At 41.5% G+C, this 26,919-nt stretch overlaps 1 protein-coding gene across 4 annotated transcripts in view; it reads left to right on the forward strand.

Moving 5' to 3' along the window:
- Positions 1 to 268: 268 nt before the first annotated feature.
- The window catches only part of STX8 (syntaxin 8), a 211,434-nt gene continuing 184,783 nt past the window's right edge, over positions 269 to 26,919 (forward strand). Inside the window, exons 1-4 of one of the 4 annotated variants that reach the window (XM_043474312.1) lie at positions 269 to 425; positions 9,564 to 9,663; positions 17,148 to 17,242; positions 26,672 to 26,782. In XM_043474312.1, the coding sequence (XP_043330247.1) occupies positions 409 to 425; positions 9,564 to 9,663; positions 17,148 to 17,242; positions 26,672 to 26,782 (323 nt within the window). In that variant the 5' untranslated portion in view covers positions 269 to 408. The remainder of the gene's footprint in view (positions 426 to 9,563; positions 9,664 to 17,147; positions 17,243 to 26,671; positions 26,783 to 26,919) is intronic. The other 3 variants (XM_043474302.1, XM_043474322.1, XM_043474328.1) reach the window with 3 other exon arrangements.

Consider the following 26,919-nt stretch of genomic DNA (forward strand, 5'->3'; position numbering starts at 1 on the left):
ACTTAAGTGAGTTTTAGTAAATTTATACAATTTGTGCAACTATCACCACAATCCAGTTTTTTTTTGTTTGTTTGTTTGTTTTAAGCAGAATAAAATGTTAACTGCTAGAGGTCTTAAGCGGCTCCCACCTTCCGGGAAAAATGCTTGGATTTTGTTCGAAAACAATTTTATTTTAATTGCACCCAGCTGTTTGCGTCTCTTAAAGGAGGCAAACTGGTCCGGCCCTCAGTCCCCGGGGAAGCGCTTTCCTTTTTCTCTTATCAATAGATTGGAGGCCTTAGGGTATGTATATTGCAAACTCCGGGTTCCGGGCGCGCACGGGTCGAGCCGCGGGGTGTGAGCCGCGCGGGCCGCCGTAGTCAGCTGCTGCGAGCAGGAAGTGTCCGAGCTGCGGGTGGAGACTGCACCATGGCCCCGGACCCCTGGTGAGCCCCGGTTGAGGGCGGCAGCGAGCGGACGGTCTCGGGGGAGACCAGGCTTCCGGGGAGCGGGCGATCGCTAGGCATTGGGGCCGGGGGCCTTTCGGAATGAGGGGTGGGGGAGCAGGGATTCTCCTGCCGCCGAGAGCCAGGGGTTGAGGGGTTGCGCTCCGCCGCATCCCGCCGACACTCTCGGTCCTGCAGGGGTGGCTGGGGTGGGAGACGCGGTGGACCCTTGGGGGAGTTCCAACGCGGAATCTCTGAGCCGCATCTCCATCCTGGTGGTGGAGCTGGCTGCTGCAGGCTTCCCCGGGACTCCTGTGAAAGTGAAATCAGAGTAACCTTTTTTGTGGAACGCCAGTCCCTCTGGTGATTTCCTTATTTCGCCGGTAGCGAAACGGAGGTTCAGAATTCACGGGAGTCAGAGAGTTAGTAACCAGTTGACGCTGGGGTCTAGATCTTGTGAGCCCTTCAAAAAAATCTTACAGGAATCTGGGAAGGAAATTATGCCGGTTGTTGATAAGGTATTTTATCCTCACCTCAGTATCATGAAGACTGTCTACAGCAGCAACTTATGCAGTAAAACAATAGCTGATAAGGAAGGGTCTTTTATTCAACAGTCAAGTCCCTAGGACTGAATGATGAAAGACAAATTCCGATCCAAGGAACCTATTGCAATAGCATATTCACTTTAGCTTTTTGTTTACTAATTAAAAACCCTCTACCTCTACACGGTTCTTTTTGGAGAATATGTCTCACATTAGTACTTCTAACATAGTTTGTAGTTAAGTTGCAGAGAGTCTGGATATTAAGAGATTAACTTTGCAAGATCAAAGTTAATCTACCTAGGATCTGGATTGTCTGGACCAATGGCTTAACTGATTCCGTACTATTTTTTTGTCACCTAATTTTAACACCCTGATAGAAAAATTTAGAAAATACTGAATATTTGCAGAGGGGAAAAAAAAGAAACATCTTTAATTCTATCATCTGGAATAATTGCCATTGTTGACTTCTTAAGTGAATTTTTTATTTTGTATAATATATGTGTGTGTATAATGTATTTTATAGAAACAGGGACCATTTCTCTATATCATTAATATTCACCAAAAACAATCTTTATGTTGCTTAATAGTGTATCATGTGAATAACCATGATGCAGTATGATTTAATCATTTCCCTCTTTGTATCTTTTAAAAAAATACTAGGGTTTTTTTTGCTTTTATTTTTTTTAATTGGGAAGATGGCCCCTTGGTACCATCTCTCACTTCTTTGACTTACTTCCTAGAAGTGGAGCTACTGGGTCCAAGAGTATGAACATCTTTAAGGCCCTTGATACAGATGACTAAGTTGCCCTCCCACTTCATGGAGGCTAATTCCCTCTTTTACACATAAAGTAGGATATAAAGCTCAGAAATAAGGTAGAGGTCCCAGGGTATCCGTTTAGGTGGGTGGAAACTATCCCCAAACCCCTAGGCCTCTTCCACGGTTAATGCGGAAAAGCACTGATAATTTCTCCTCCTCCTCTCAAGTAGTTTAACTTAGCAGCTTTCTCATGTTTGTTGAAAGTGAAACACTGGGGGACTCTGCTGTGCTCAGTCAACTTCCTTGCAAAGTGGGCTGCTGATCAGGAGAGCAGAAAGGAGTAGGGGATAGGACTTAGAAAAATCTAGAAAAACAGACTTGATTACAGCTTAGCCCTCCTGCTGTCGAGAATCATGGCAGTGATGCTTTACTCATGTTTAGAAGTAGAATGTGACTGTTACTCTTTTAATGGCATATCAAAGCAAATGGTAAGCTCACTGTGTAATAGAAATATCGCATGGTGACTGTCTCTGATCAGGCTCTTTGATAAAAGTTAATCAGCTTTACCACTTTTTCCCTCTCCATTCCAGTTCCTCAGCCTCTGTCATGGCGTCACCATCCTCTTAGTCTCTTAGATCTAAAAAACTCCAATCATCTACTTTTTCTTCATTCCTCCTATCAGATTATTGACACGTCTCCACTATTTTTATTTTTTTCTTTTCTGCTGTCGTCCAATCCTTTATAGCCTTATGGCTTACAGAAAGTAAATGTTGGTGGCTGGTTATGGAGTTGAATAGCTGGAGAAGTCATCTACTGGTCTCCTGCCACTCTTCTTTCATTCCCAATGATTTGTGTACGTGGAGTTCAGGTTACTTTTCCTAAACTAGCACTTTAGGCACCTGTGTGCTTGATTCCATCATGAGGTTGCCCATTACCACTAGGCTAGTGGTTCCCAAGCTGTGCTATAGATTGGAATCTCCTGGGGAGCTTTACAACTCCTCACATCTAGGGCAAGCCCCCTGCCAATTCAGTCAGAATGCTTGGGGTATGAGGACGCTTTAAAAACGTCCCCAGTGATTCAAGGGGCTTCCCAGGTAGCTCAGTGGTAAAGGATCTGCCTGTCGATGCCGGAGATGCAGCTTGGATCCCTGGGTGGAAAGATCCTTTGGAGAAGGAAAAGGCAACCTACTCCAGTATTATTGCTGGGAAATCCTGTGGACAGAGGAGCCTGGCAAGCTACAACCCATGGGACACAAAAGAGTTGGACACAGCCAAGCACATGCAGACCAGACAGTGATTCACATGTGCAGCAGAACTTGAGAACCAGTTTGTAGAGCTCAGGTGAGAACACAAGGATTAGGAGCAAGACAACTGGGGTTTTGGCCACAAGTGTTTCCCATAACCTCTTCAAGGCCTCACTTTCTCTGTAAAGGTATACCCAACAGTTCTCAGATTCCTTTCAAACCTTATTATCATGCTACTCAAGGCTCTGCAGAAACTGACTTCAACTCCTTTCTGCCATTTTGTTCTTCACTCTCCTACCCAGGACTACCCCTCAGCCGACCATGCCAGGCTCTTTCCCTTCCTTTCATCTTTGCTTGCTTCCTGTGCCTCTCACGTCATCTCCAAGGTGCTCCTCCCTCTTGCTGGAGTGAGAGGCCTGCTTTGACCTTGTGGTTCAGCCCAAGGTATAAGCTCTTGGCCCAGCCTTATCAGGTCCAAGTGTCTGGGCCACTGATTTCTCTCACTTCCAAATTCCGGAAATACGCACTTGTCATTTCTACTCCTCATCTGTCAGGAGGTGTGTTAGACCTTATTAATTATTGATTTGTATTTATGTAGTCTGGGACTGCGGAGTCAGACCTAAGAACCTCTCTTCATTGATGACGGCATGGAGGGGAAATGGGGGAAATGTGGCAAAGTTGCACCCAATTTTCCTTATCAGCTTCCTGTTTCCTTAATTATGTATTGGCTTATATCACCTGCTCACTTTTGGTGTACATGAATATATATGTGAGTTAATCCTGTTACAGAACCGAGTTTGCTCACCAGCACACAGTAAAGCCAATCTACTGACCCCTGGTGGTGGTGAAGGGAAGTGCAGCGTTTATCACTGCCAAGCAAGGAGTCCTGGTAGCCACTGCTCCAAACACATCCAAATTTCTTCCCCACCTCTCCGGCCCCCACACCCCCCCATGCCCCATGGCGGGCCAAGGGGTCTCAAAGAGTCGGGCAGGACTGAGGCACTAACGCTTTCATTTCCAGGGAAAGATTTTTAAAGACGGGATGAGGGAGGGAGGTTGTGGGGTGCGTGATCAGCTCGTGGACATTCTTCCGATTAGGTGGTGGTGAGGTAATCAAGAATCGGCATCATCAACCTTGTGGTTTCGAAACTGTATGGGTTCTACAGGCTTGGTGGGGGGCGAGGCGGGGGAAAGTTAAAGTCTGCCTGGTGGGGGATTCAGTATCTGCAAGACGACTTGAAGGACACGGCTCAGAATATTGTCTACCACCCTTGAGGAGGAAGTAAAGGTCCTTGACTTTGCTTAATGGCTAAACTATTCTTATTTTGTCTTGCTTGACTGTTTTCCTTTCTTTCTGCATTTTCTTACTTCTCAAAATTCACTCTTTGAAACTCAAGGAAGGCCTAGGAGGCTAAAGCTTTTCTATAGACAAGAGGCAGGTGGAAGACATGGAGGTGGGGTCTATTCCAGGAAAGCCCCATAGGTTACACTACCTCTGCTGCTGAGTCACTTCAGTCATGTCCGACTCTGTGCGACTCCATAGACGGCAGCCCACCAGGCTCCCCCTTCCCTGGGATTCTCCAGGCAAGAACACCGGAGTGGGTTGCCATTTCCTTCTCCAATGCATGAAAGTGAAAAGTGAAAGTGAAGTTGCTCAGTTGTGTCTGACTCTTTGCTACCCCATGGACTGCAACCTGCCAGGCTCCTCTCCATGGGATTTTCCAGGCAAGAGTACTGGAGTGGGGTGCCATTGCCTTTTCCTACATTACCTCATTGGATCCTTATTAAATTTAAAATGTAAAGCTCTTAGCATAGAACCTGGCCCAGATCAGGTACTCAGTTGTTAGCCATAGTTATAATTACTATAGTTAAGATTCCTCAGGGAAAGGACTGGAAATTGTTTTTTTCTCTTTGTTCGAAAAGACATTTGCCAGGTCCCCTCAGTGTTCAGGTGACACATGGGAATTCAAAGATTTTAAGAAATGGCTTGTTTACTTTTTTCAGACAAAAATTGGAACATTAGATTCCACAGCAGATCTAAATATTGTTTACTGGCACAGTCTTGGAAAACATATCTGTCATGTATTCATAGTCTCCACCCTTTAGAAGAGATGAAATGTGTATACACACTTAGATATTTTCCAAAACAGATAAAAAGTGAAAAGGCTGTTAGCAAAGGAAAAATTAAGGGACTGTTAGAGATTCATTGTGAACCCATCAAAGCCCCCACCCTTGTTAAATAGCAAATAGAAGCTCAGGATATGTTTCGAGAGAATTCTGGTGTCAGGTGGGTGTGTGTCCTTTGTCCTCAGAGCATTATGTTACCTGTTGTTCTGTAGGGCTCTTCCCTAAATAGCTGCTCTCCTGGCCTCTCACTCTACATCCTTTTATCCTGCCTTATTTACTTTCTTCAGTTTAGTCCAGTTGCTCAGTCTTGTCTTACTCTTTGCTACCCCATGACTGCAGCATGCGAGGCTTCCCTGTCCATCACCAACTCCTGGAGTTTACTCAAACTCATGTCCATTGAGTCAGTGATGCCATCCATCTCATCCTCTCTGGTCCCCTTCTCCTCCTGCCTTCAATCTTCCCCAGCAACAGGGTCTTTTCCAATGAGTCAGTTCTTTGCATCAGGTAGCGAAAGTACTGGAGTTTCAGCTTCAGCATCAGTCCTTCCAGTGAATATTCAGGACTGATTTCCTTTAGGATTGACTGGTTGGATCTCCTTTCAGTCCAAGGGACTCTCAAGAGTCTTCTCCAACACCGCAGTTTAAAAGCATCAATTCTTCGGTGCTCAGCTTTCTTTATAGTCCAACTCTCACATTCATACATGACTACTGGAAAAACCATAGCCTTGACTAGACAGACCTTTGTTGGCAAAGTAATGTCTCTGCTTTTTGTTATGCTGTCTAGGTGGTCATAACTTTTCTTCCAAGGAGTCTTAATTTCATGGCTGCAGTCACCATCTGCAGTGATTTTGGAGCCCCCAAAAATAAAGTCTCTCACTATTTCCATTATTTCCCCATCTATTTGCCATGAAGTGATGGGGCCAGATGCCATGATCTTTGTTTTCTGAATGTTGAGCTTTAAGCCAATTTTTTCACTTTCCTCTTTCACTTTCATCAAGAGGCTCTTTAGTTCTTCGCTTTCTGACATAAGGGTGGTGTCATCTGCATGTCTGAGGTTATTGATATTTGATATTTCTCCCGGCAATCTTGATTCCAGCTTGTGCTTCATCTAGCCCAGCGTTTCTCATGATGTATTCTGAGACGTATAAGTTTAATAAACAGGGTGACAATACACAGCCTTGACGTAGTCCTTTCCCTATTTGGAACCAGTCTGTTGTTCTATGTCCAGTTCTAACTGTTGCTTCCTGACCTGCATACAGATTTCTCAACAGGCACATCAGGTGGTCTGGTCTTCCTGTCTCTTGAAGAATTTTTCCAGTTTGTTGTGATCCACACAGTCAAAGGCTTTGGCATAGTCAATAAAGCAGAAATAGATGTTTTTCTGGAATTCTCTTGCTTTTTCGAGAGGATGTGCCAACGGATGTTGGCAATTTGATCTCTGGTTCTTCTGCCTTTTCTAAATCCAGCTTGAACATCTGGAAGTTTACGGTTCATGTACTGTTGAAGCCTGGCTTGGAGAATTTTGAGCATTACTTTACTAGCATGTGAGATGAGTGCAATTGTGCAGTAGTTTGAGCATTTTTGGCATTGCCCTTCTTTGGGATTGGAATGAAAACTGACCTTTTCCAGTCCTGTGGCCACTGCTGAGTTTTCCAAATTTGCTGGCATATTGAGTGTAGCACTTTCACAGCATCATCTTTTAGGATTTGAAATAGCTTAACTGGAATTCCATCACCTCCACTAGCTTTGTTCATAGTGATGCTTCCTAATGCCCACTTGACTTCGCATTCCAGGATGTCTGGCTCTAGGTGAGTGATCAGACCATCATGCTTATCTGGGTCGTGAAGATCATTTTTGTATAGGTTCTTCTGTGTAGTCTTGCTACCTCTTCTTAATATCTTCTGCTTCTATTAAGTCCGTACCATTTCTGTCCTTTATTGAGCCCATCTTTGCATGAAATGTTCCCTTGGTATCTCTAATTTTCTTGAAGAGATCTCTAGTCTTTCCCATTCTATTGTTTTCCTCTATTTCTTGGCACTGATCACTGAGGAAGGCTTTCTTATCTCTCCTTGCTATTCTTTGGAACTCTGCATTCAAATGGATGTATCTTTCCTTTTCTCCCTTGCTTTTCACTTCTCTTCTTTTCTCAGCTATATGTAAGGCCTCCTCAGACAACCATTTTGCCTTTTTGCATTTCTTTTTCTTGGGGATGGTCTTGATCCCTGTTTCCTGTACAGTGTCACGATCCTCTGTTCATGGTTCATCAAGCACTCTGTCTATCAGATCTAATCCTTTGAATCTTTTTCTCACTTCCACTGTATAATTGTAAGGGATTTCATTTAGGTCATACCTGAATGGTCTAGTGGCTTCCCTGAATGGTCTAGTGGTTTTCCCTACTTTCTTCAATTGAAATCTGAATTTGGCAATAAGTTCATGATCTGAGCCACAGTTAGCTCCCGGTCTTGTTTTTGCTGACTGTATAGAGCTTCTCCATCTTTGGCTGCAAATAATATAATCAGTCTGATTTTGGTATTGACTGTCTGGTGATGTCCATGTGTAGAGTCTTCTCTTATGTTGTTGGAAGAGGGTGTTTGCTATGACCAGTGCGTTCTCTTGGCAAAACGCTATTAGCCTTTGCCCTGCTTCATTCTGTACTCCAAGGCCAAATTTGCCTGTTAATCCAGGTGTTTCTTGACTTCCTACTTTTGCATTCCAGTCCCCTGTAATGAAAAGGACATTTTTTTTTGGGGGGGTGTTAGTTCTAGAAGGTCTTGTAGGTCTTCACAGAACCATTCAGCTTCTGCTTCTTCAGCATTACTGGTCAGGGCATAGACTTGAATTACTGTGATATTGAATGGTTTGCCTTGGAAACGAACAGAGATCATGCCGTCATTTCTGAGATTGCATCCCAGTACTGCATTTCAGACTCTTGTTGACTATGATGGCTACTCCATTTCTCCTAAGGGATTCTTGCCCACAGTAGTAGATATAATGTTCATCTGAGTTAAGTTCACCCATTCCACTCCATTTTAGTTCGCTGATTCCTAAAATGTCAACATTCACTCTTGCCATCTCCTGTTTGCCTTGATTCATGGACCCAACATTCCAGGTTCCTATGCATTATTGCTCTTTACAGCATCGGACTTGACTTCTATCTCCAGTCACATCCACAACTGGGTGTTGTTTTTGCTTTGGCTCCATCTCTTCATTCTGGTGTTATTTCTCCACTGATCTCCAGTAGCATATTGGGCACCTACCGACCTGGGGAGTTCATCTTTCAGTGTCCTGTCTTTATGCCTTTTCATACTGTTCATGGGTTCTCAAAGCAAGAATACTGAAGTGGTTTGCCATTCCCTTCTCCAGTGGACCACGTTTTGCTTCTGTGATTGTGGTTTTCAGTCTGCCTGCCATCTGATGGAGGATAAGAGGCTGATGGAAGCTTCCTGATGGGATAGACTGAGGGGGAAACTGGGTCTTGTTCTGATGGGCGGGGCCATGCTCAGTAAATCTTTAACCCAATTTTCTGTTGATGGGTGGAGCTGTGTTCCCTCCCGGTTATTTACCTGGGGCCAAACTATGGTGGAGGTAATGAAGGTAATGGCGACCTCCTTCAAAAGGTCCCATGCTACGCTGCCACACTCAGTGCCCCCAGCCCTGCAGCAGGCCGATCTACGCCCCCGCCAGAGACTCCTGGGCACGTCTGGGTCAGTCTCTTCTGGGGTCACTGCTCCTTTCTCCTGGGTCCTGGTGAGGTTCTGGTGTAAGGTTCTGTTTGTACCCTCCAAGAGTCTATTTTCCTAGTCCTGTGTAAGTTCTGGCAGCTCTATGTTGGATTTAATGGCGACCTCCTCCAATAGGGCTTATGCCATACGCAGGTCTGCTGCACCCAGAGCCTCTGCCCCTGGCCCCTGCGGCAGGCCACTGCTGACCTGTACCTCCACAGGAGACACTCAGACACAGTTCTGTCTCAGTCTCTGTGGGGTCTCTTGAGTTCATTGTTCATTGCTGTGTTCTCCCATGCCTGGAGCCCTGCTAGGCCTCCAGAAATGTTTGCTGAATGTTTTGTGAATGAATGCATTGGGATGCTTGATCAGCGGCCAGAGAGCACAGTGGTTAGGAGCACAGACAGGCTCGGGGCCAGGCAGCCGGGGTTTGCAGCTGGAGGTACCAGCTGGGCAAGTGGCTCTACCTCCCTGTGCCTGATTTTTCTCAAGTATATGCTGGAGATGGGGACCCGGCTCGCAGCGTTCTTGTGTGGGTGGGGTGAGTTATTACAAAGGAAGAGTTGAGAATGGAACCCATCCCATAATGAGTTAACATTCACCACGTGTATGCCTTTACTGCCCCTCTGATCATCCTCCCTTCCTGTTCGCTGTCATGACTAGAATTACAAACTGCAACTTTAGATTACGCTGAAATTTCCTTTAAGGAATTTTCAACGCGTCTCTCTCTTTATGACTCTGATGCAGGTTCTCCACCTACGATTCTACCTGCCAAATTGCACAAGAGATTGCTGAGAAAGTTCAGCAGCGAAATCAGTATGAAAGAAATGGTGAAAATACAACCAAGGTAAGGCCAGGAGAGACTGGGCCCTTCAGAGGATTTGTTTGAGCTCTGAGGTCTGAAAACCCTCCCCTTTCAGAGGCTGTATGTGTAACAACCTGTGTGTGTTAGTCACTCAGTCATGTCTGACTCTTTGTGACTCCATGCACTGTAGGCCCACCAGACTCCTCTGTCCATGGAATTCTCCAGGCAAGAATACTGGAATGGGTTGCCATAGGTCAAATGGACATTACAACCAGTCCATTCATGGTTAACTTCATCACTGAGACCAAATGAAGCAGGGCATCTCTTTAATTTCTCCTATTTTATCTTAAAAGCTGCTAACAGTTTTATAGTCTAGTTCCAGAATTGGTACACTCTCCCCCAGGTGGTAAATCTATCAGGCTCTGCAGAACAAGAGGCAAGTTCTCACCTCTTTGAGTAACCATTCTCAACAAAACGATGATAGTCTTTTTTTTTTTTTTTTTTTTTACATTTTACATTTAAACATGATCATCCTTCGCTTTCGGGCTGTAAAAAAGACAGTGGTGGGATTTGGCAAGGTTTTTTTTCAGCAAATCCTGAGTCCATGCCAATTCCTTTGATTCTAATCCAGCATCACAGGTTTCTTTGTAACTTCCCCATTCCAAGTTAGTGTTTTCCTTTTCCTGCAGTGAGAACCCAGGTTTCCAAAAGCATTGATATGTTCTTGCTCATTTGGTCTCTGGTATGAGTGAAAGTTGCTCAGTCATGTCCGACTCTTTGTGACCTCATAGACTATACAGTCCATGGAATTCTCCAGGCCAAAAACTGGAGTGGGTAGCCTTTCCCTTCTCTGTGGGAGCTTCCAAACCTAGGGATTGAACCCAGGTCTCCCACATTCTGAGCAGATTCTTTACCAGCTGAGCCACCAGGGAAGCCCAGGAATACTGGAGTGGGTAGCCTATCCCTTCTCCAGTGGATCTTCCTGACCCAGGGATCAAACCGGAGTCTTCTGCGTTGCAGGTGGATTCTTTACCCACTGAGCTACATGGGAAGCCTGGTCTCTCTCATAGTTTATACAAAAAAGTTTTCAGAATCATTACACAAGCGCCACTACATATACTAAGTGTAGTTTGAGTCTCTTTATGGTTATTTTTTAAATTTAGAATATCCCACTAAGATTACTAAGGTTATTCTGTTCTAAAGATATGAGAATTGATTATTTTTTTCTGTATCTTATGCTCTTCTCTGTATCTATGGATGTCCATTTTCAGGGTTTGCTTTTTTCCCTGCCCTTAAATTTTAAATATGTAAAACATTTATATGGTACAGAAGTCAGTATTATATACAAAGGTATACTCAAAGACTTGTCTCCATTCCACCCTTTTTCATGCCTTCTTCAACTTCTTCTTAGAGTAATCCTTTTTTTTTTTTAACTTAATTTAACTTAATTTCTCATTTATTCTTCCTGGGTTACTTCTTGTGGAAATAAGCATCCAGGGTGCTTGTGTGTGTGTGTGTGTGTGTGTGTGTGTATTCTCATTTCTCTTCCTTGTTACTCTTTTGTATCTTGCTCTTTTCACTTAACAGTAGCATCATAGAAATACTAATTCGTTGAGATCTTTTTGGTTTTTCTTAGGACTTTATAGTGCTCTATTGTGTGTTGTTGTTTAGTCACTAACTTGTGTCTGATTCCTTTGCTTCCCCATGAACTGCAGCACACCAGGCTCCTCTGTTCATGGGGTTTCCCAGGCAAGAATACTAGAGTGGGTTGCCATTTCCTTCTCCAGGAGATCTTTCCAACCCAGGAAACTAACCCAAGTCTCCTGCATTGGTAGGCAGATTCTTTTCCACGGAACCACCAAGGAAACCCCTATTGTATGTACTGTAGTTCATTAACCTGTCTCCTAAGCATAGGCATTTAGATTGTTTCCTGTATTTTGCTCTTAAGAATAATGCTGCAATAAATAGCTTTGTGATTTTTTGTGTGTGTGAGATTCTTTTAAGAGTGAATTCTCAGAACCAGGGCATTTGTGATTTCTTTTTTTTTTTTTAACCTGTTGCCAAATTACCCTCCACAGGGGTTGTCACCTTTGACTTCCCAGGTTGGCCAGCAGAGGGCGTTGTCAATTTCCTGAATTTTTGCCAACCGAAGTGAGATAAAATTTTAGTTGTAATTTTATTTTATTTATTTTTTAAATTGAGGCATAATTGAATTATAATATTATGTTGGTTTCAGGTATGCAGCGTAGGGATTTGATATTTTTGTGCATTACAGTGATCACCAGATAAGTCTAGTTACCATCTTACCATATGAAATTATTACAATATTATTGACTATATTCCCTATGCTGTACATTATATTCCCTTGACTTCCTTACTTTATAACTGGAAGTTTGTACCTCTTAATCTCCTTCACCTTCCAGTGTAGTTTTAAATTTGCATTTTTCATGATATGAAGTATGTTTTCACATTCTTAAGCACTATATTCTGTAAATTAATTCCCTGTCTTTTGCCCATTTTTTTCTATTGGATTATTGTTTGTTTGTTTTTTAATTTTTAAAAGCTCTTTATGTATTAGGGAGATTAGCTCTTTCTGATATATTGTAATTATTTCCTCTCCTTTATCATTTGTTGCTTGACTTTATCCATGGTAGCTTCTGTCATATGGAAGTTTTAGTTTTGTTTTGTTTTTTTAAATAAAATTGACTATCAATTTTTAATTGCCTCTCCTTTTTCACTCATTGCTTTTGCTACTTGTAGATTATAAAGGAATTTGTTCCTGATTTCTTCTAGCAAATTCATGGTGTCATTTTTTACATTTAGATCCCTGATCCATTCAGCCAGTATCATCTTCTGATGATAAACCATTCTGCTAACTCACTTCAGTCGTGTCCGACTCTGTACAACCCTACGGACTGTAGTCCACCAGGTTCCTCTGTCCATGGGATTCTCCAAGCATGAATACTGGAGTGGGTTGCCATGCCCTTCTCCAGGGGATCTTCCCAACCCAGGGATCTATCCTGCCTCTCTTACGTCTCCTGAATTGGCAGGTGGGTTCTTTACCACTAGCACCACCTGGGAAGCCCAATAAACCACTTGACTAAGGGCTGGATGAAGCACAATCTGGAATCAAGATTGCCTGGAGAAATATCAAGTATCGATAACCTCAGATATGCAGATGACACCACCCTTATGGCAGAAGACGAAGAAGAACTAAAGAGCCTCTTGATGAAAGTGAAAGAAGAGAGTGAAAAAGCTGGCTTAAAACTCAACGTTCAGAAAACGAAGATCATGGCATCTGGTCCCATCACTTCATGGCAAATAGATGGACAAACAATGGAAACAGTGAGAGACTTTATTTTGGGGGCGGGGGGGCTCCAAAATCACTGCATGTTGTGATTGCAGCCATGAAATTAAAAGACACTTGCTCCTTGGAAGGAAAGCTATGACCAACCTAGACAGCATATTAAAAAGCAGAGACATTACTTTACCAGTAAAGGTCCGTCTAGTCAAGGCTATGGTTTTTCTAGTAGTCATGTATGGATGTGAGAGTTGGACTAGAAAGAAAGCTGAGCACTGAAGAATTGATGCTTTTGAACTGTGGTGTTGGAGAAGACTCTTGAGAGTCCCTTGGACTGCAAGGAGATCCAACCAGTCCATCCTAGAGAATATCAGTCCTGAATATTCATTGGAAGGACTGATGTTGAAGCTGAAACTGCAATACTTTGGCCACGTGATGCAAAGAACAGACTCATTGGAAAAGACCCTGATGCTGGGAAAGATTGAAGGTGGGAGGAGAAGGGACGACAGAGGCTGAGATGGTTGGATGGCATCACTGACTCAATGGACAAGACTTTGAGTAGGATCTGAGAGTTGGTGATGGACAGGGAAGCCTGGCATGCTGCAGTCCATGGGGTTGCAAAGAGTCAGACACGACTGAGCAACTGAACTGAACTGAACTGAATTATAAAAATGAGTTTTCCGTATGACTGAATTATTGCCCAGGTTAGATTAAATTCCTCAATGTAGGCTTTCTGGATTTAGGCTGTATAAAATTTTAAGCATTTTAAAAATGTCTCAGATTCATATATCTATACCAATTCTGATGAACTTTAAAAAAATCTTTCTCTGTTAAGTATACAGTGGTTTAATATACATTTTAAAAGTTACTTATGCCATTGAGCATCTTTTAATATATTTTTTGGATGTTTTTTACTTCTTCCTTTATGAATTGCCTGTTACATTCCTATACATGTTCTTAACCTAGCTTATTATTTCTTAATTTCCAAGTGTTTCTTACCTATTTGTTAACTCAAGTTTGATTAAGCTTTGATCTGGCACATTTGGTACAAATATTTTTTCTATTAATTTGGATTTTGATTTTATAAATGACTTTAAAAATATACATACTTGTTAAATTTAGTTGAAATTATCACTGTTTTTATTCATGGCCTTTTCTTATAGGAGAAAGGGAGATAATAGAAAGGCTTTTCATACTCAGGGATTATATTAACAGAAATACTTTGTCTAATTACCTAAATTTTCTTTAAACTTTCCTCTTCTTTTTTAATCTTTTTTAGAGCACAGAAATCTTTACAATATTTGGAATTTGTTTTGTGTGTTGTGATTTTTTTCCCCATTTGCTAAATTATTAATCCCCACCCAAGTATGAAATGTTTCCTATTTCATTCACTGAATTTTTACACAGTTGCACTCTTTCTGGACCTTCTGTTCTTCTGCACTAATGAAGCCTTTGATAACTGCTAGCATCATACTCTTGTAGTTTTTTAAATAAAGATTTAACGTCTGGTTGCTTAAGGCCCCCTGTGTAACACATACCCTTGATCTTTCTGTATTTCCCTTCATTTATCCTCTTCTAACCGCAGTTTTGCATAGCTTTACTTACTTACTTAGTTTACTTGGGCGGGGGGTGCTGTGCTGGGTCTTCATTGCTACACAGGCTTTTCTCTAGCTGTGGAGAGCGGGAGCTGCTCTCTAGTTTTGGTAGGTGGGCGTCTCATTTCAGTGGCTTCTCTTGTGGAGCACAGGCTCTAGGATGCTCTAGTAGTTGCAGTGCCCAGATCTAGAGCAGAGGCTCAGCAGTTGTACACAGGCATTGTTGCTCCATGTATGGCATGTGGGATCTGCCCAGATCAGGAATCAAACCCGTGTCTCCTGCACTGGCCGACAGACTCTTCACCTATTCAGGGAAGCCCTGCATAGCTTTATTAAAAAGAATCTTGTGCGGTGCCTCATCTACCACTTCCTCTCTAGTAAAAGCACTGCATACGGGATTTTGGGTAGATGTGTAGTATATTTATAGATTAAATTGGGGAGCATTGACATTTTTGCGGTGTTGATTCTTTCCCTTCACTCATTCCTTCAGCAGTATTTCCTGCAGTTACTATAGGCCAGGCACTGTGCTAGATATGTTTTAGATTTTGTTGGTATTGTTAATGATGTTTAAAAATAATTTTTAGAAGAGTTCTTCCTACTGGAATTTAGGAATGCCCTGGATTTTTTCATTTTGTGATTGATCACCACCATGAATTCTTTACCTTTTTCTAGTCATTGTTCAGTTGATCCTCTTAACTTTGCCAAATAGACTATTTTTAACCTGCAAATAATGATAATTTCATTTCCTTCTTTTCAGCCCTTATGTACTTCTTTAACTTGTCTTATTGCATTGGTTAGAACTCTAGACCAAAGTTAAATAATATTGCAGTTAAGGCAGCACTGACCCATTCTGAGTTTTCTTTCCTTGTTTTTGTCCTGTTTTTAATTAATTTCCCCTGTGTTGTATTAATCATATGTTTTTTCTATTTTTAGTTATTAATACTACTAATAACTTTAGTTGTTAATACTACTACTAACTTTAGTTATTAATACTATTAGCTATACTATTAGATCTTCTAACATCAAAGTATTTTTCAATTACTCAGATAAATTCTGCTTGGTGATGGCATACTGTCATTTTTAATGTAATTCTGAATTTGCTTTGCTAATATTTTTTAGAGGCTTTTACATTTATAATCCTTAGGGGAGATTGGCAAGTGGCTTATTTTTTTCCTCTTATCTCCTGTCAGTGCTTGTTACCAATGTTGTGTTAGCTTAAAATATGAATTAGGCTTTCATCCTTTTCTGTGCTTTGGAAAGCTTCTGTTAAATTCTCATAACAGAATTTTTTTTCCTGAAAATAATAGTTTTCTTATAAAATATTAAGAAATCCCGCTACTTAGAGATAACCACACTTGATGTTTTGATGTCTTTAGTTCCTGGGTTGTTTTTTCTCTATGTGAGTGACATTGCATTTTATGACTTGATTTCTTTTTCTTTTAATAAATTACGATGGCTATCTTCCTATGTTAACAAATTTAGATGTCATTCATACTTTTTAATGACTATGTACTTTTTCATCCGCTAAATGCTTTTGATCTTTAATTTTGTAGACTCTTAGACCTGATGTGTGTGTGTGTGTGTGTTCATTGTTCTTTTGTTTGCCTGTTTTGCTCTTTATTTCTTGAATGAGGAAGGATCTGCCTTCCTTGGCATTTCCCCATAGACATTGTGGGTGGTTTTTCCGTGGTTCCCAGAGGTATTAGAACAGTTACGGTTAGATTTTTCTTGGCTGCTGACACCTTTGAGGGCTGCTTGATGTATGTCGTCCTTAGCCAGCCTCTGCTGTCTGCTGTGTTTTCCTTGTGTGACCCCACTAATCTAAGGAGAGAGCCCCCACTTCACTGCAGTTGTATAATTGTTCCTTTTAACAAGGTAGCAGATGAAACTTGTGACAATCTTGTCTTTCTAAACATACCCCCGATTATATCCGTGGTTGACTATGTTTACTTTACAGAGTTGATTTTATTTTTCATATTTTAACATTCCTGAGAGGCTTTCTCACCACGTCTCCAACCATCCTTTAAGGCAACACTTAAGAGTCACAAACAAAACTTGACTCTGGGTTTGTAAATGGGAGAAAATTCATATACTCCTGGAAAAAAGAGTCATATGTGGTTAACATTCCTCCTGTAAAGAAAGGCCACGCTGCTATAAAACTTTTAATGGGTTGTAAGGATACTAGTGTGTTTAGGGAAGACTGTCCAGGATGGCCATGGGACTTGACATCTTGTTCTTTGCAGTGTGGGTGAGGGAACTGTGGGGTTTTTGCTGGTGAGCAAAGATGGGGTACATGCAATTTCCTTTGTGGCTCCTGGTAGACAAGTAGGATCAGAAGATAGATGTTCAAGGGCCAGAATTCAACTGATTGTGAAAGCAAAGTCAGGGTTCATAGATGGACCGACTTACCACCTGGTCAGGTCATAGGATTGGGTATAAGTGTTAGATGGGTGGCTGGCCCAGGCAACCATTAAGATTCCATACAATCTTGAGGTTATCATTGGGAGGCTTGATGTCTCTTCCAGCCTTCCCCTGATGGAATCAGTTTGTAAAGCAGCATTTACATGATATTTTTAGGAGATTCCACACCTCTGGACTAGCATACTTAGGCTGTGTTCTTTTCTTTTCAGCTTACCGTGACAATCAGAGCTTTGTTGCAGAAACTGAAGGAAAAGATCGCCCTTTTGAAGGACTTATTGCTAAGAGCTGTGGCAACACATCAGATGTATCCATGTAAACATTTCCACCTCTTGCTAGAGTGGGAGGACAAGCAGTCTTATTTTAAGAAAGGAAGGAATCTGGGCCACCCAGATTTTTTCCACAGCTTGAGGAAGACCTGGTTTCCAAAATATTGCCTATAATCTCGATTTCTATTTTAAGGGTCCGTTATATGTTTTACAGTGAATATGCTGGCGAAGCAAGACGCACAGCAAGAACTTACTTAGTTGGGTGTAACCTTGACCATGCAGGCAGCTCGTGTTTTCTGTTAGCGCTGTGTTTATACCGAGCCCCGCGTTGCTACCTGTCTAGTCTGCGGTGAAAGTAGTCCAGCAGAACTTCTATGATGCTCTTGAGCCATGATTCTGCTCAGTGCAGTTCCCAGAGTTTTGAACAATTCCTTTTCTTTTCCGAGAGGCCTGTACCAGTAGAAACCGTACTTTTTTCCTCCCCGATTATGTAGGTTATTGAGATGTGACTTCTTCACCTTATGGTTCTAGAAGTGACAGTACCCCTGGTTTGGGAGGTTTTTTAGGTGGGGGTGTAGGAGGCACCTGTGTGAAGTCAGTTGTGACATCACCTCTACTTCCTACCAACCATGTCAAGTATTAAAATCTTTTTATTTTTTTAGAAATTCATGATCTGATCAATTTAGGAAAATATGTGTGACCTGTTACATAAACTAATCCCTTAAATCTGAGTTTACAACTGACCTCAAACTGGGCTTCTCTTACCATCCCTTTCCTTTATCCGTGGTTCATACCAAAGACCCAGACTTTGGTATCTCAGGAAATGGGTTGTTACTGCTCAATTTTAAGCATGGTGAAAATGTAGCTTTTTAGATAAAACAATTGGAGAAGGCAATGGCACCCCACTCCAGTACTCTTGCCTGGAAAATCCCATGGATGGAGGAGCCTGGTGGGCTGCAGTCCATGGGGTCGCTAAGAGTCAGACACAACTGAAGCGACTTAGCAGCAGCAGCAGAAGATAAAACAATAGAAGATGTTGTAAAATTGTATTTTTCTCCAAGTATCATCCTTATATGTCACCAGAGAGGTTGGTTTAGATAGTTGCATGATTTCTAGTATTCAGTTATTTACCCAGTAAGGTTTCAAATAAAAATTTAATTTCAGTGAACAATTGAGCCCTTATTTTTAACACAATTAGAGCATTCTGATATGTTTAGTTTATAACTTTACCCTCTGTCTGGTATTATTTGTTACTGCCCAATTAGTTTATTATGTAAGGAATTTTTATTTTATCAAAATCCACACGTTTTAATACATTGACCTCAAGTTAGCAGAGCTGTTTTCTCTACCAAGTGCTTGGAAGTCTGCACATGGGATCAAGGTGTGCAAACTCATTTTAGTATTACCTAAATCGTATATTAGAAACATAGCTGAATATTGTTTCCTGATCTAATAATAACTGTATTTGTTAATAGGTAACTGATTATTCCTCACCTTATAATGTTTGTGTGTGTGCTAAGTCGCTTCAGTTGTGTCCAAATCCGTGCAGCCCTATGAACTGTAGCCTGCCAGGCTCCTCTGTCTATGGGAATTCTCCAGGCAAGAATACTGAAGTGGGTTGCCATGCTCTCCTCCAGGGGATCTTCCAACTCAGGGATTGAACCTGTGTCTCTGATGTCTCCTGGATTGCAGGTGGATTCTTTACCATTAGCGACACCTGGGAAACCCCCAGACATAGCACATCTTATAATATTTATGTGCTAAACCTATGGTGCAAGAAGATGTAAATTAACTTTACTTTCTTCTATTAATAATATCTGCTAGTTATTAATTATAAGGTGTACCAAGCATGGTACAGTAATAATTTACTTTGTTCTTCTAAATGCTTGCAGTCTAACCATATTTTGAAATCTTGTGGCCTCTGGTTTCGTGGTGATCTCAGAATTTGCTGAATTAAGCACCAGACATTTAAAAACACCAAACCGAGTTATTAAATATATTATGAAAGTATTTAAGGACCATCCTGTGAATAATTTAGACTTTCCTAGGAGAAATCACTCAACTGGAATATAACAACTTTCTTGAAGATTCTGTTTTGTTTTTAAATAATTGGGCCTCTTTCTACTGGAACGGCAACCGAAGCTAGGGATGGAATTTAGAGAATCGCCCTATGGGAAAGTAAAAGTGTTAGTCACTCAGTCATGTCCCACTCTTAGTGACCCCATGGACCGTAGCCCGCCGGGCTAATCTGCCCATGGAATTCTCCAGGCAAGAATACTAGAGTGGGTTGCCGTTTCCTTCTCCAGGGGATCGTTCCAAACCGCGTCTGAGCCACCAGGGGGCGCTCATTAACCTCTCAATTTTCAGGGAGACTGTTTCTTAGAAGGGAAGGAGGAGGTAACTTCTGTACTCCTAAGGCCTCTATTTAATTACTGTCTGGTTTCTCACATCTTCCCTCTCCCTGACCTTCCTCTTACCAAACATTTAAGATAATTCTATGGCGGTTATCTGAGTTAATCGTAGGGCAGTTATCATCCAGATTTAAGATGTATCTAATAACCACTTGTCAGGCCTGGTAGCCTCGTATTATTAGACTGTTTGGGTGGGTTCTTTCCCTTCTTTACAAAAAAGGTACTGAGGCCAAGGCCAGCTTGTGCCTCAAGTCACTGATGTAAATTAATAACTTTTACTTTCAGCATTCCAGCAGAGGAATTTTCTTCACACCCAGGAGAAGAATCTTTAAGAGCTTAAGTAACTTGCCTAAGTCCCCTCCGCTGAGAAATGGAAAGCCAAGATTCCAATGCAGGGCTGTCTGGACCCAAAGCCAGTTGTTTAAAAGCTGAATTCTACTTTAGTGATAGAATACAGTCCACCGTCACATGACCTGTCTTCAGTGAGAATTCCCCTATTACTTGGCGTGTTGCTGTAATGCCAAGACAAATCTTGTTTATAATGCAAATCCTCAAGACCCTTCTTAATCATCAGAAAGATTAAACAGTCTTCACTGTGGTTTATTAGGTATACTTTATGATGTTGTAATTCTTAGAAAAATGTGTGTCCATAAATCGCCAAGAGAGTGACTTTTTAATCCTTTTTCTTGAGGCATAATTAATGTGGGGTGACTTTTTTAATGTGAATATTTGGAAACCACATTTCCTTACTGTGTTGGGCAGTCGAGAGTTTCTGGTACCTGACTTAAGAAATTTATGCCTCTCTGCATTCGTGAAGTTTTCCAAGGAACACTAGGAGTTGCCAGAAAGATAAGTCCTATGAAATGCCTTCCAAACAATTAAATTCTGGGATGTTAGGCATAAGATGTTACTGCTCTTTCCTGAAAAAGTATTTTTCTCTGGCAAGAATAAATGTGAAATTAAAATGAAAGTGGCATGCTTTCGAATCGTTTAGCTTGCAATTCATAATCCAAAGTCCTGCAGCCAGAGAGTTGAAAATTGCTGAAAAGCATTAACTTCTATTCACAGTTCTTCTTGGAGACGGTGATTATAATGGTCTCACCAGTTGAGAAAAGCTATGTGCAACAGGAGGTCGCATAGGAAATTTCAGGTAGCACTGAGGTTATTCTTAGAATTAGCTTTACATGAAGCTTGTCTTTTTGTTGGGTTTTTCAAAGGCAGCACTTTTAGTACTTTGAAAGGAATTTTTAGAAAATCACTTTACAAAGGAGTTCAGTATCAAAAGCTATTTTGGTCTCGTGAGAAGTCCTGGAGAAATAATTTTGTAAGAATCGATAAAAAGGGGACTTTCCTGGCAGTCCAGTGGTTAAGATTTTGTCTTCTAATAGTGGGGATGCAGGTTCAAACCCTAAGATCCCACATGCCTTGCAACCAATAAAAGCAAAAAAAAAAAAAGCAGTATTGTAACAAATTCAATAAAGGCTTTAAAAAATGGTCCACATAGAAAAAATAATCTTTTTTTAAAAATGGATACATAACCCTGTTCCACTTTGTTTTTTGGGGGGAAGAAAGATGAGTAGACAGGTAGCTGGCTGGAGAGATGCCCCATGTAACAAACCTGGATCAATGGATACATGTAGGTGTGGAGGAGCTCACTGGATAGGTTTTAAGAATAGCCTCTGGGTGCCCCAGTAGTGGGGAAGTGGTTCTAAAACACTTCACCTGGCCATGACAGTTTTCACTGGTGTCTGCTATTGTGAGAAAATTAAGGACAAGGTCATTTTTATTTCAGTAGGAATTTTCTGATTTATAGTCTGTTACATGGTTCTCTCTGGTTTCGAGTGTTAACATCTTGCTTTTTCACCATGGTAGTAAAAGCAGATGAGAGTTTTGTCTGTTGTGGTTTTTAGAATGTCCACATAAATGGCAACGTGTATAATCAGTCTATATAAATCCCCCCTCCCCACCCCCACAGTTTGTTTGGAAATACTTCTGCTCCATGAAACCCCTAAGTCTGGGCACTGTTGGAACACTGGGAACAACACTGGCTTTGGTGGCAAACAGAACTGAGATAGAAGACCAGCTCCACTGCTGCCTCAAGGCCAGAGAGCAACGTGGCCTTTCTTGACCTCAGTTTCATTATCTACAGAGTAGAAATAATCAGACTTGCTTTGCAGGCAGTTGTGAAAGTTGAAGAAGATGCTATATTTAAAGCATCTCACAGGACAAGTTCCCCCATAATCGTTGGTGTTGAATAAAAGTTTTTAACTCTTCGAGGGCAAGTTACTTAACTTCATTGTGCCTTGTTTTCTTAATTTGTGAAAAAAGGATAAAGTACATCCAGCTTATAGCATTGTTGGGAGGATTAAATTATATGCATAGAAGGTGCTTTGCATAAAGTAAGCCCTCCTCGAGGATTAACTGCTGCTTACCATATTATCACTGTTAAAATTACAGCTAATGTGGAGAATTTACAGGTACCCTTTTATGGAGTTTATAACACATAAGGAGGGTACATCCAGGCATGCAGATAATGATAGTATTAAAATACTACTTGCAAAATGTGATCAGTGCTTTGAGGAAGGTAGGCACCTGGGCTGGTCCATAATAGACACTCAGTAGAGTTTGTTAACTTTGGAGGATCTTCCCATCCCAGGGATTGAACTCAGGTCTCCTGCGTTACAGGCAGATTCCTTACCATCTGAGCCACCAGGGACTCCCCCTGAAAGCAAATAATAAATAAAAATGAAAGAGTTGAAGTGCTATGTGAGCCAGAAAAATCTTCTGGCCTCTGGGACCTCAAACTGTCTCTGTGCAGTTCTTCTTGTGGCTCTGGGAGTAATTATCCTTCTCCAAAGCAATTAATTTGCACGGAAGACTTGCTTAAATTCTTATGCCTTCTACCAATAAGGAGAAATTCCAGGAGCTGGAGGTGGGGGAGGGAATGGGGTGTTCCCTGGGTCCAGCCCCATCTTCACCCCTCTCCATCCTAGGTTGGAAGTGCTTCACAGGTTACAGCAGAGAAGCTGGACTCTGAAGCACAGTGATGCAAAATCAGGATCTAGTTTCATTTGCAACCTTGCATGAACTGGTTATAATTACATGTAAATTCAGTCTGGCCAATGACAGAGTACTATGGCGGTTAGATCTTCTGTTTCCTTGTCTGTTCTCTGATCTCCTCCTTGGTTATTCACCAAGTTGCTGGAGGAGAGGGTCCCAGCACTGGCCTCTGACCATCTGCCCTGTTTTCTGCTTGTCCTTCCTTAGCCTGTACCCGCTCCCCCCAGCTACCATGAGCCCACATCCATGGAGTGTCATTACCTTCTAGATGATTCTCTGACCTCTCGTTAGCAACCACTTCCATTATAGTAAGTGTGCCATGCAGAAGGACTGTGCATCCTTTTATTCTCTTCAGCTCCCTCTGTCCCCCATCTCCTTATGCTCTGTTCTCTCAATAGATTAAAATAAAAACAAAACCAGGAGGTAGAGTGAGTGTTCCTGATTCATTTTCCAGGTGTTCCAGATTTACAGGGGATCTCTGGAATATTCTGAATTAATATTACCAGTATTGTTATTAACAGGATGCTAAGAAGTGGCAAAGTTAAGTGAGCAGTACTGGGGGCCTCAGGGCAGAGAAGCCCTACACGAGGTGGAGAGAAAGAGCTGGGCTCTCACCCACTGTTGCCATGGTTTCTGGTCGGGTGAACAAGAGATTCGATTTACCTGTCCCAGCATCAACTGTCTGTGATTCTGTTCTCCAGTTACTCCTCCTCTTCAAAACATAACCACCAAGTTTTACTGCTCTTAAAATTGCTGTGCTTTGTTGGTTAATTAATAGTTTAAATTCAGTGTCTGCTAAATTTTAAAACTTACCTTTTTCTATAAAAGGTACTCTCTACCTGTCAATTTCCTTTTTTAAAAAATATCTTTTGGGTCTGTTGGATCTTAGTTGTGATCCATGGGCTCAGCACACAGGCTGCAGTAGTTTCAGCATGTGGGATCTTAATTCCCCAACCAGGGCTCGAACCTGAATCCCCTACCTTGCAAGGCAGATTCTCAGCCACGGGAATCACGAGGGAAGTCCCTCTATCCATACATTTTCTGTTGTTAGTTTCTACCAGTGACTCTTCTCTCACTTCCGCATCCCCATCCTGTTCTAGCTCATTCTTCCACAGTTAACAGTGTTGGTGGTTTGTTCCTATTATCACAGACTTTTCTAGGCATGAACAGATATGTGTACATGTAAATATAAAATGCTTTTGACTACAGAAGGATCATATATTTCATTTGGAAACTTTTTGTTAGTTAGCATTTAATAGAGTCAAACAGTCCAAAACAATACCCAGTGGATAGGAAGTCTCCCTTACACCCTGAGTCCCCGGTTCCCTTTCCTTAGAGGCAATTGTTTCTATATCCTTTGAGAAATGTTCTGTGTTTACCAACATATGTTTTTAATGCATGCAGTGGGAGCATACTATTCTCTATTTAGCTCTTTGCTGACTTTTGTTTTTGTTTAACACTTTATTTTGAAGATTGTTCCACATCAAATAATTTATGTAGCACTTAGTAAGTGCTCATAAATGTTAATTTTCATTATCATCGATACATACAGGGCTTTCCTATTCTGTTTGTGGGGGAGGCGGCTACAAAACATGCCATTGTCGAGGTGTGCTGTTTCCTTATTGACAGACCTTAGAATGTTTCCAGTGTTTGGCTATTATAAACAATGCTGCAGTGAACATCCTTTCTTTTTTTCTGGCTGCACTAAGTGGTGGCCTGTGGGATCTTAGTTCCCCAACCAGGGATTGAACCCAGACCTTGGGCAGTGAAAGCGCGGAGTCCTAGCCACTGGACTACTAGGGAATTCCCTGCTCCTACATCTTTGTATAGTCTTGTGACTGTATCTGTAGGAGAAATTCCTGTTAAAAGAATGTGCCTTTTAAATTTTGTTAGGTGTGTAGAAGACAGTCTGGCAACTGGTTGACCCCATCGCCATCCCCACCTAGGATGTCTGAGAGTGCTCAGTTCCTTAGTCCTTTCCGGAGCCTTCTGTCACGGTTTCTTATCTGGTCGGCAAAAATGACAGTATGTTTCAATTTGCATTTCTTTCACTAATGTAAAACTGCATTTTTTTTCAGTTATTAGCATAATTCTTGTTTTTTTTCCCCCAATGCCCTGTTATATCCTTTGCTGTTTTAAAATTTGCCACTATTAATTTGCCACTTGTACTTTTTATTTTGCAGATAGTTAAAATTTTTATACAGATTTATAGTTTCCTTCATGACTTCTGGGTTGACATTCTCGACTAGGAAGATTTTCCTTACTCTAGAGTATTAGAAAGTTCTCCAAAGGCGTTTTCTAATGATACTTCTGTAATTTTATTTCTTATGTTTAAACCCCTGAGCCAGTCAGATCTGCAATCTGCTTAATTGTAATATTGGATTATCGTTGAGTTTCTACTCACTCGGAGGGTTGGATAACTGAAGTCCCAGCAAAACCACAGGTTGCCAGAGTCGGTTGAGCATAGAATGGAAGACAAGGCTAATCAGCACTGTGGTATAATTAGTAATTTCCACAATTAAGATTCCTGTTTTGTCCTGTATAATTTATGCCATAGCTTCTGTCCCTTCTCCTCCCTACTCCTCTTCCCCTCCCCAGGGGCCCCTTCTGCTTTATTGACAATTTACCACTGATTTGAAACACACTGGTATTTATTTTTGATGTTGCACTGATCGGAAGGCTAATATTTGGCCCGTTTGTTAGTACAGAGGAAGGACTTGCTCACTGTTTCTTAGTTACAGTTGCTGCTTCACTGTTTCCAAGATGGGTTCTTAGAGACCGTAGTCAAGTAGGAGATGGAAAAGCCATAGTAGTCATTTTTCTCAGGAAATCGGGGCATTCTGGAATGTTGAGAGAATGTATCCATTATTATTTTATAAATGTCTAGAGTCAGTAACACTGCTTAGTTACATTGCTTTAGGGGGGATTTATGATTTTTCTAGCTAATATCTGTTACCGGAGAACATTTTTTTATGGGTTTATTTGCTTTTTTTGCTAGCTATCCAGCTCTTTCTATTCAAAATTATCAACAAAAGTAGATTCACTGGGCCGTGGTTTTCCCACCCAGGGAAAACTACTATATTCTGCCAAGTTCTCAAACTTTTGAGGCCTAAATGCAGGATTTAATATCCCTCTCAAAAGGAGAAGTATCTGTAAATCCATAAATCCAAAGCAGTAGTCCCACTCTTTAACTAGAACTGGGAAAACCATGGCCATGAGTTGTGTTGGAGAAGGTATGAGAGATTACCTGGGTGACATCTGAAGAAACAGATCCAAAACACTGAGGTAATTGGTCAAGACCATGGATAATGATCAAAACAGAACTAGTAGGCTTTTGGACCCCTAGTCTAGCACAGATCATAGATTAACACGTTAAAATATGGTTATTTCTTTGTAATTTTGTTTAGAGTTATTAAAGATCATGCAAAGTATTTAGTGAGCTGATGGTAACAGCTTTTTTTAGAGCAAATCTGCTGTATAAAGTAGCACTTTACAACATATATTGCAGGTGTATTAATAGGTGTTAATAATATGAAAGAAAGAGGACAACAAAGAAAGCTCTCTTTTTTCCTTTTTCCTTTTTTTCCTTTTTAACAAAGTATCTTAGGTGTTAATGTCTAGGAAAAACCCTTGACCACTGTGACCAGCAGTCAGAACTTGATTCCGTGAGCCACAGTGTGCTGTAGAGAAGAACATTTCAGGGTTGGCCACTGGGAGGAAAATCATTTTTACCAACTGTGTTTCTCAGTGAACGATCTCACATGGTGGATCTGGTTCAGTGTTTGTAAGTCCTCTGCGATGGTTCTGTCCAGGTCCTTTACCGGAAGGGTCGGTGAAGGCTGAGATCAGAGCAGGAGAGCACTGCCTCAGGCCTCTTTGGGGTAGGGTTGATTCAAGTCTGTAACAGTCCCCTCTGACTTGGAGAGCTCGGTTAATAACGTAATAGATCAAATGAGGTAATTCACCTACTCTTGGACCTTAACGAGTCGCCTGCAGAACACAGCTCGAAGGAGACCGAAGACAGAACCTCTTGGATGATCTTGTAACTCGAGAGAGACTACTTCTGGCCTCCTTTAAGAACGAGGGTGCAGAACCCGATCTTATCAGGTATGATGCTTTCCTTTACAGGGATTAAGCAGTGGGCGAAACTTACTTGCAGAGATTACAATTGTTTCCTGAAGGGCTTAATTTCTTTATCTGGTAAAATACATCCTGTCTGTTCATTTGTAGTGCTTGACTATCAT

Source organism: Cervus canadensis, chromosome 1, assembly GCF_019320065.1.
Source record: "Cervus canadensis isolate Bull #8, Minnesota chromosome 1, ASM1932006v1, whole genome shotgun sequence".
Classification (NCBI taxonomy): domain Eukaryota; kingdom Metazoa; phylum Chordata; class Mammalia; order Artiodactyla; family Cervidae; genus Cervus; species Cervus canadensis.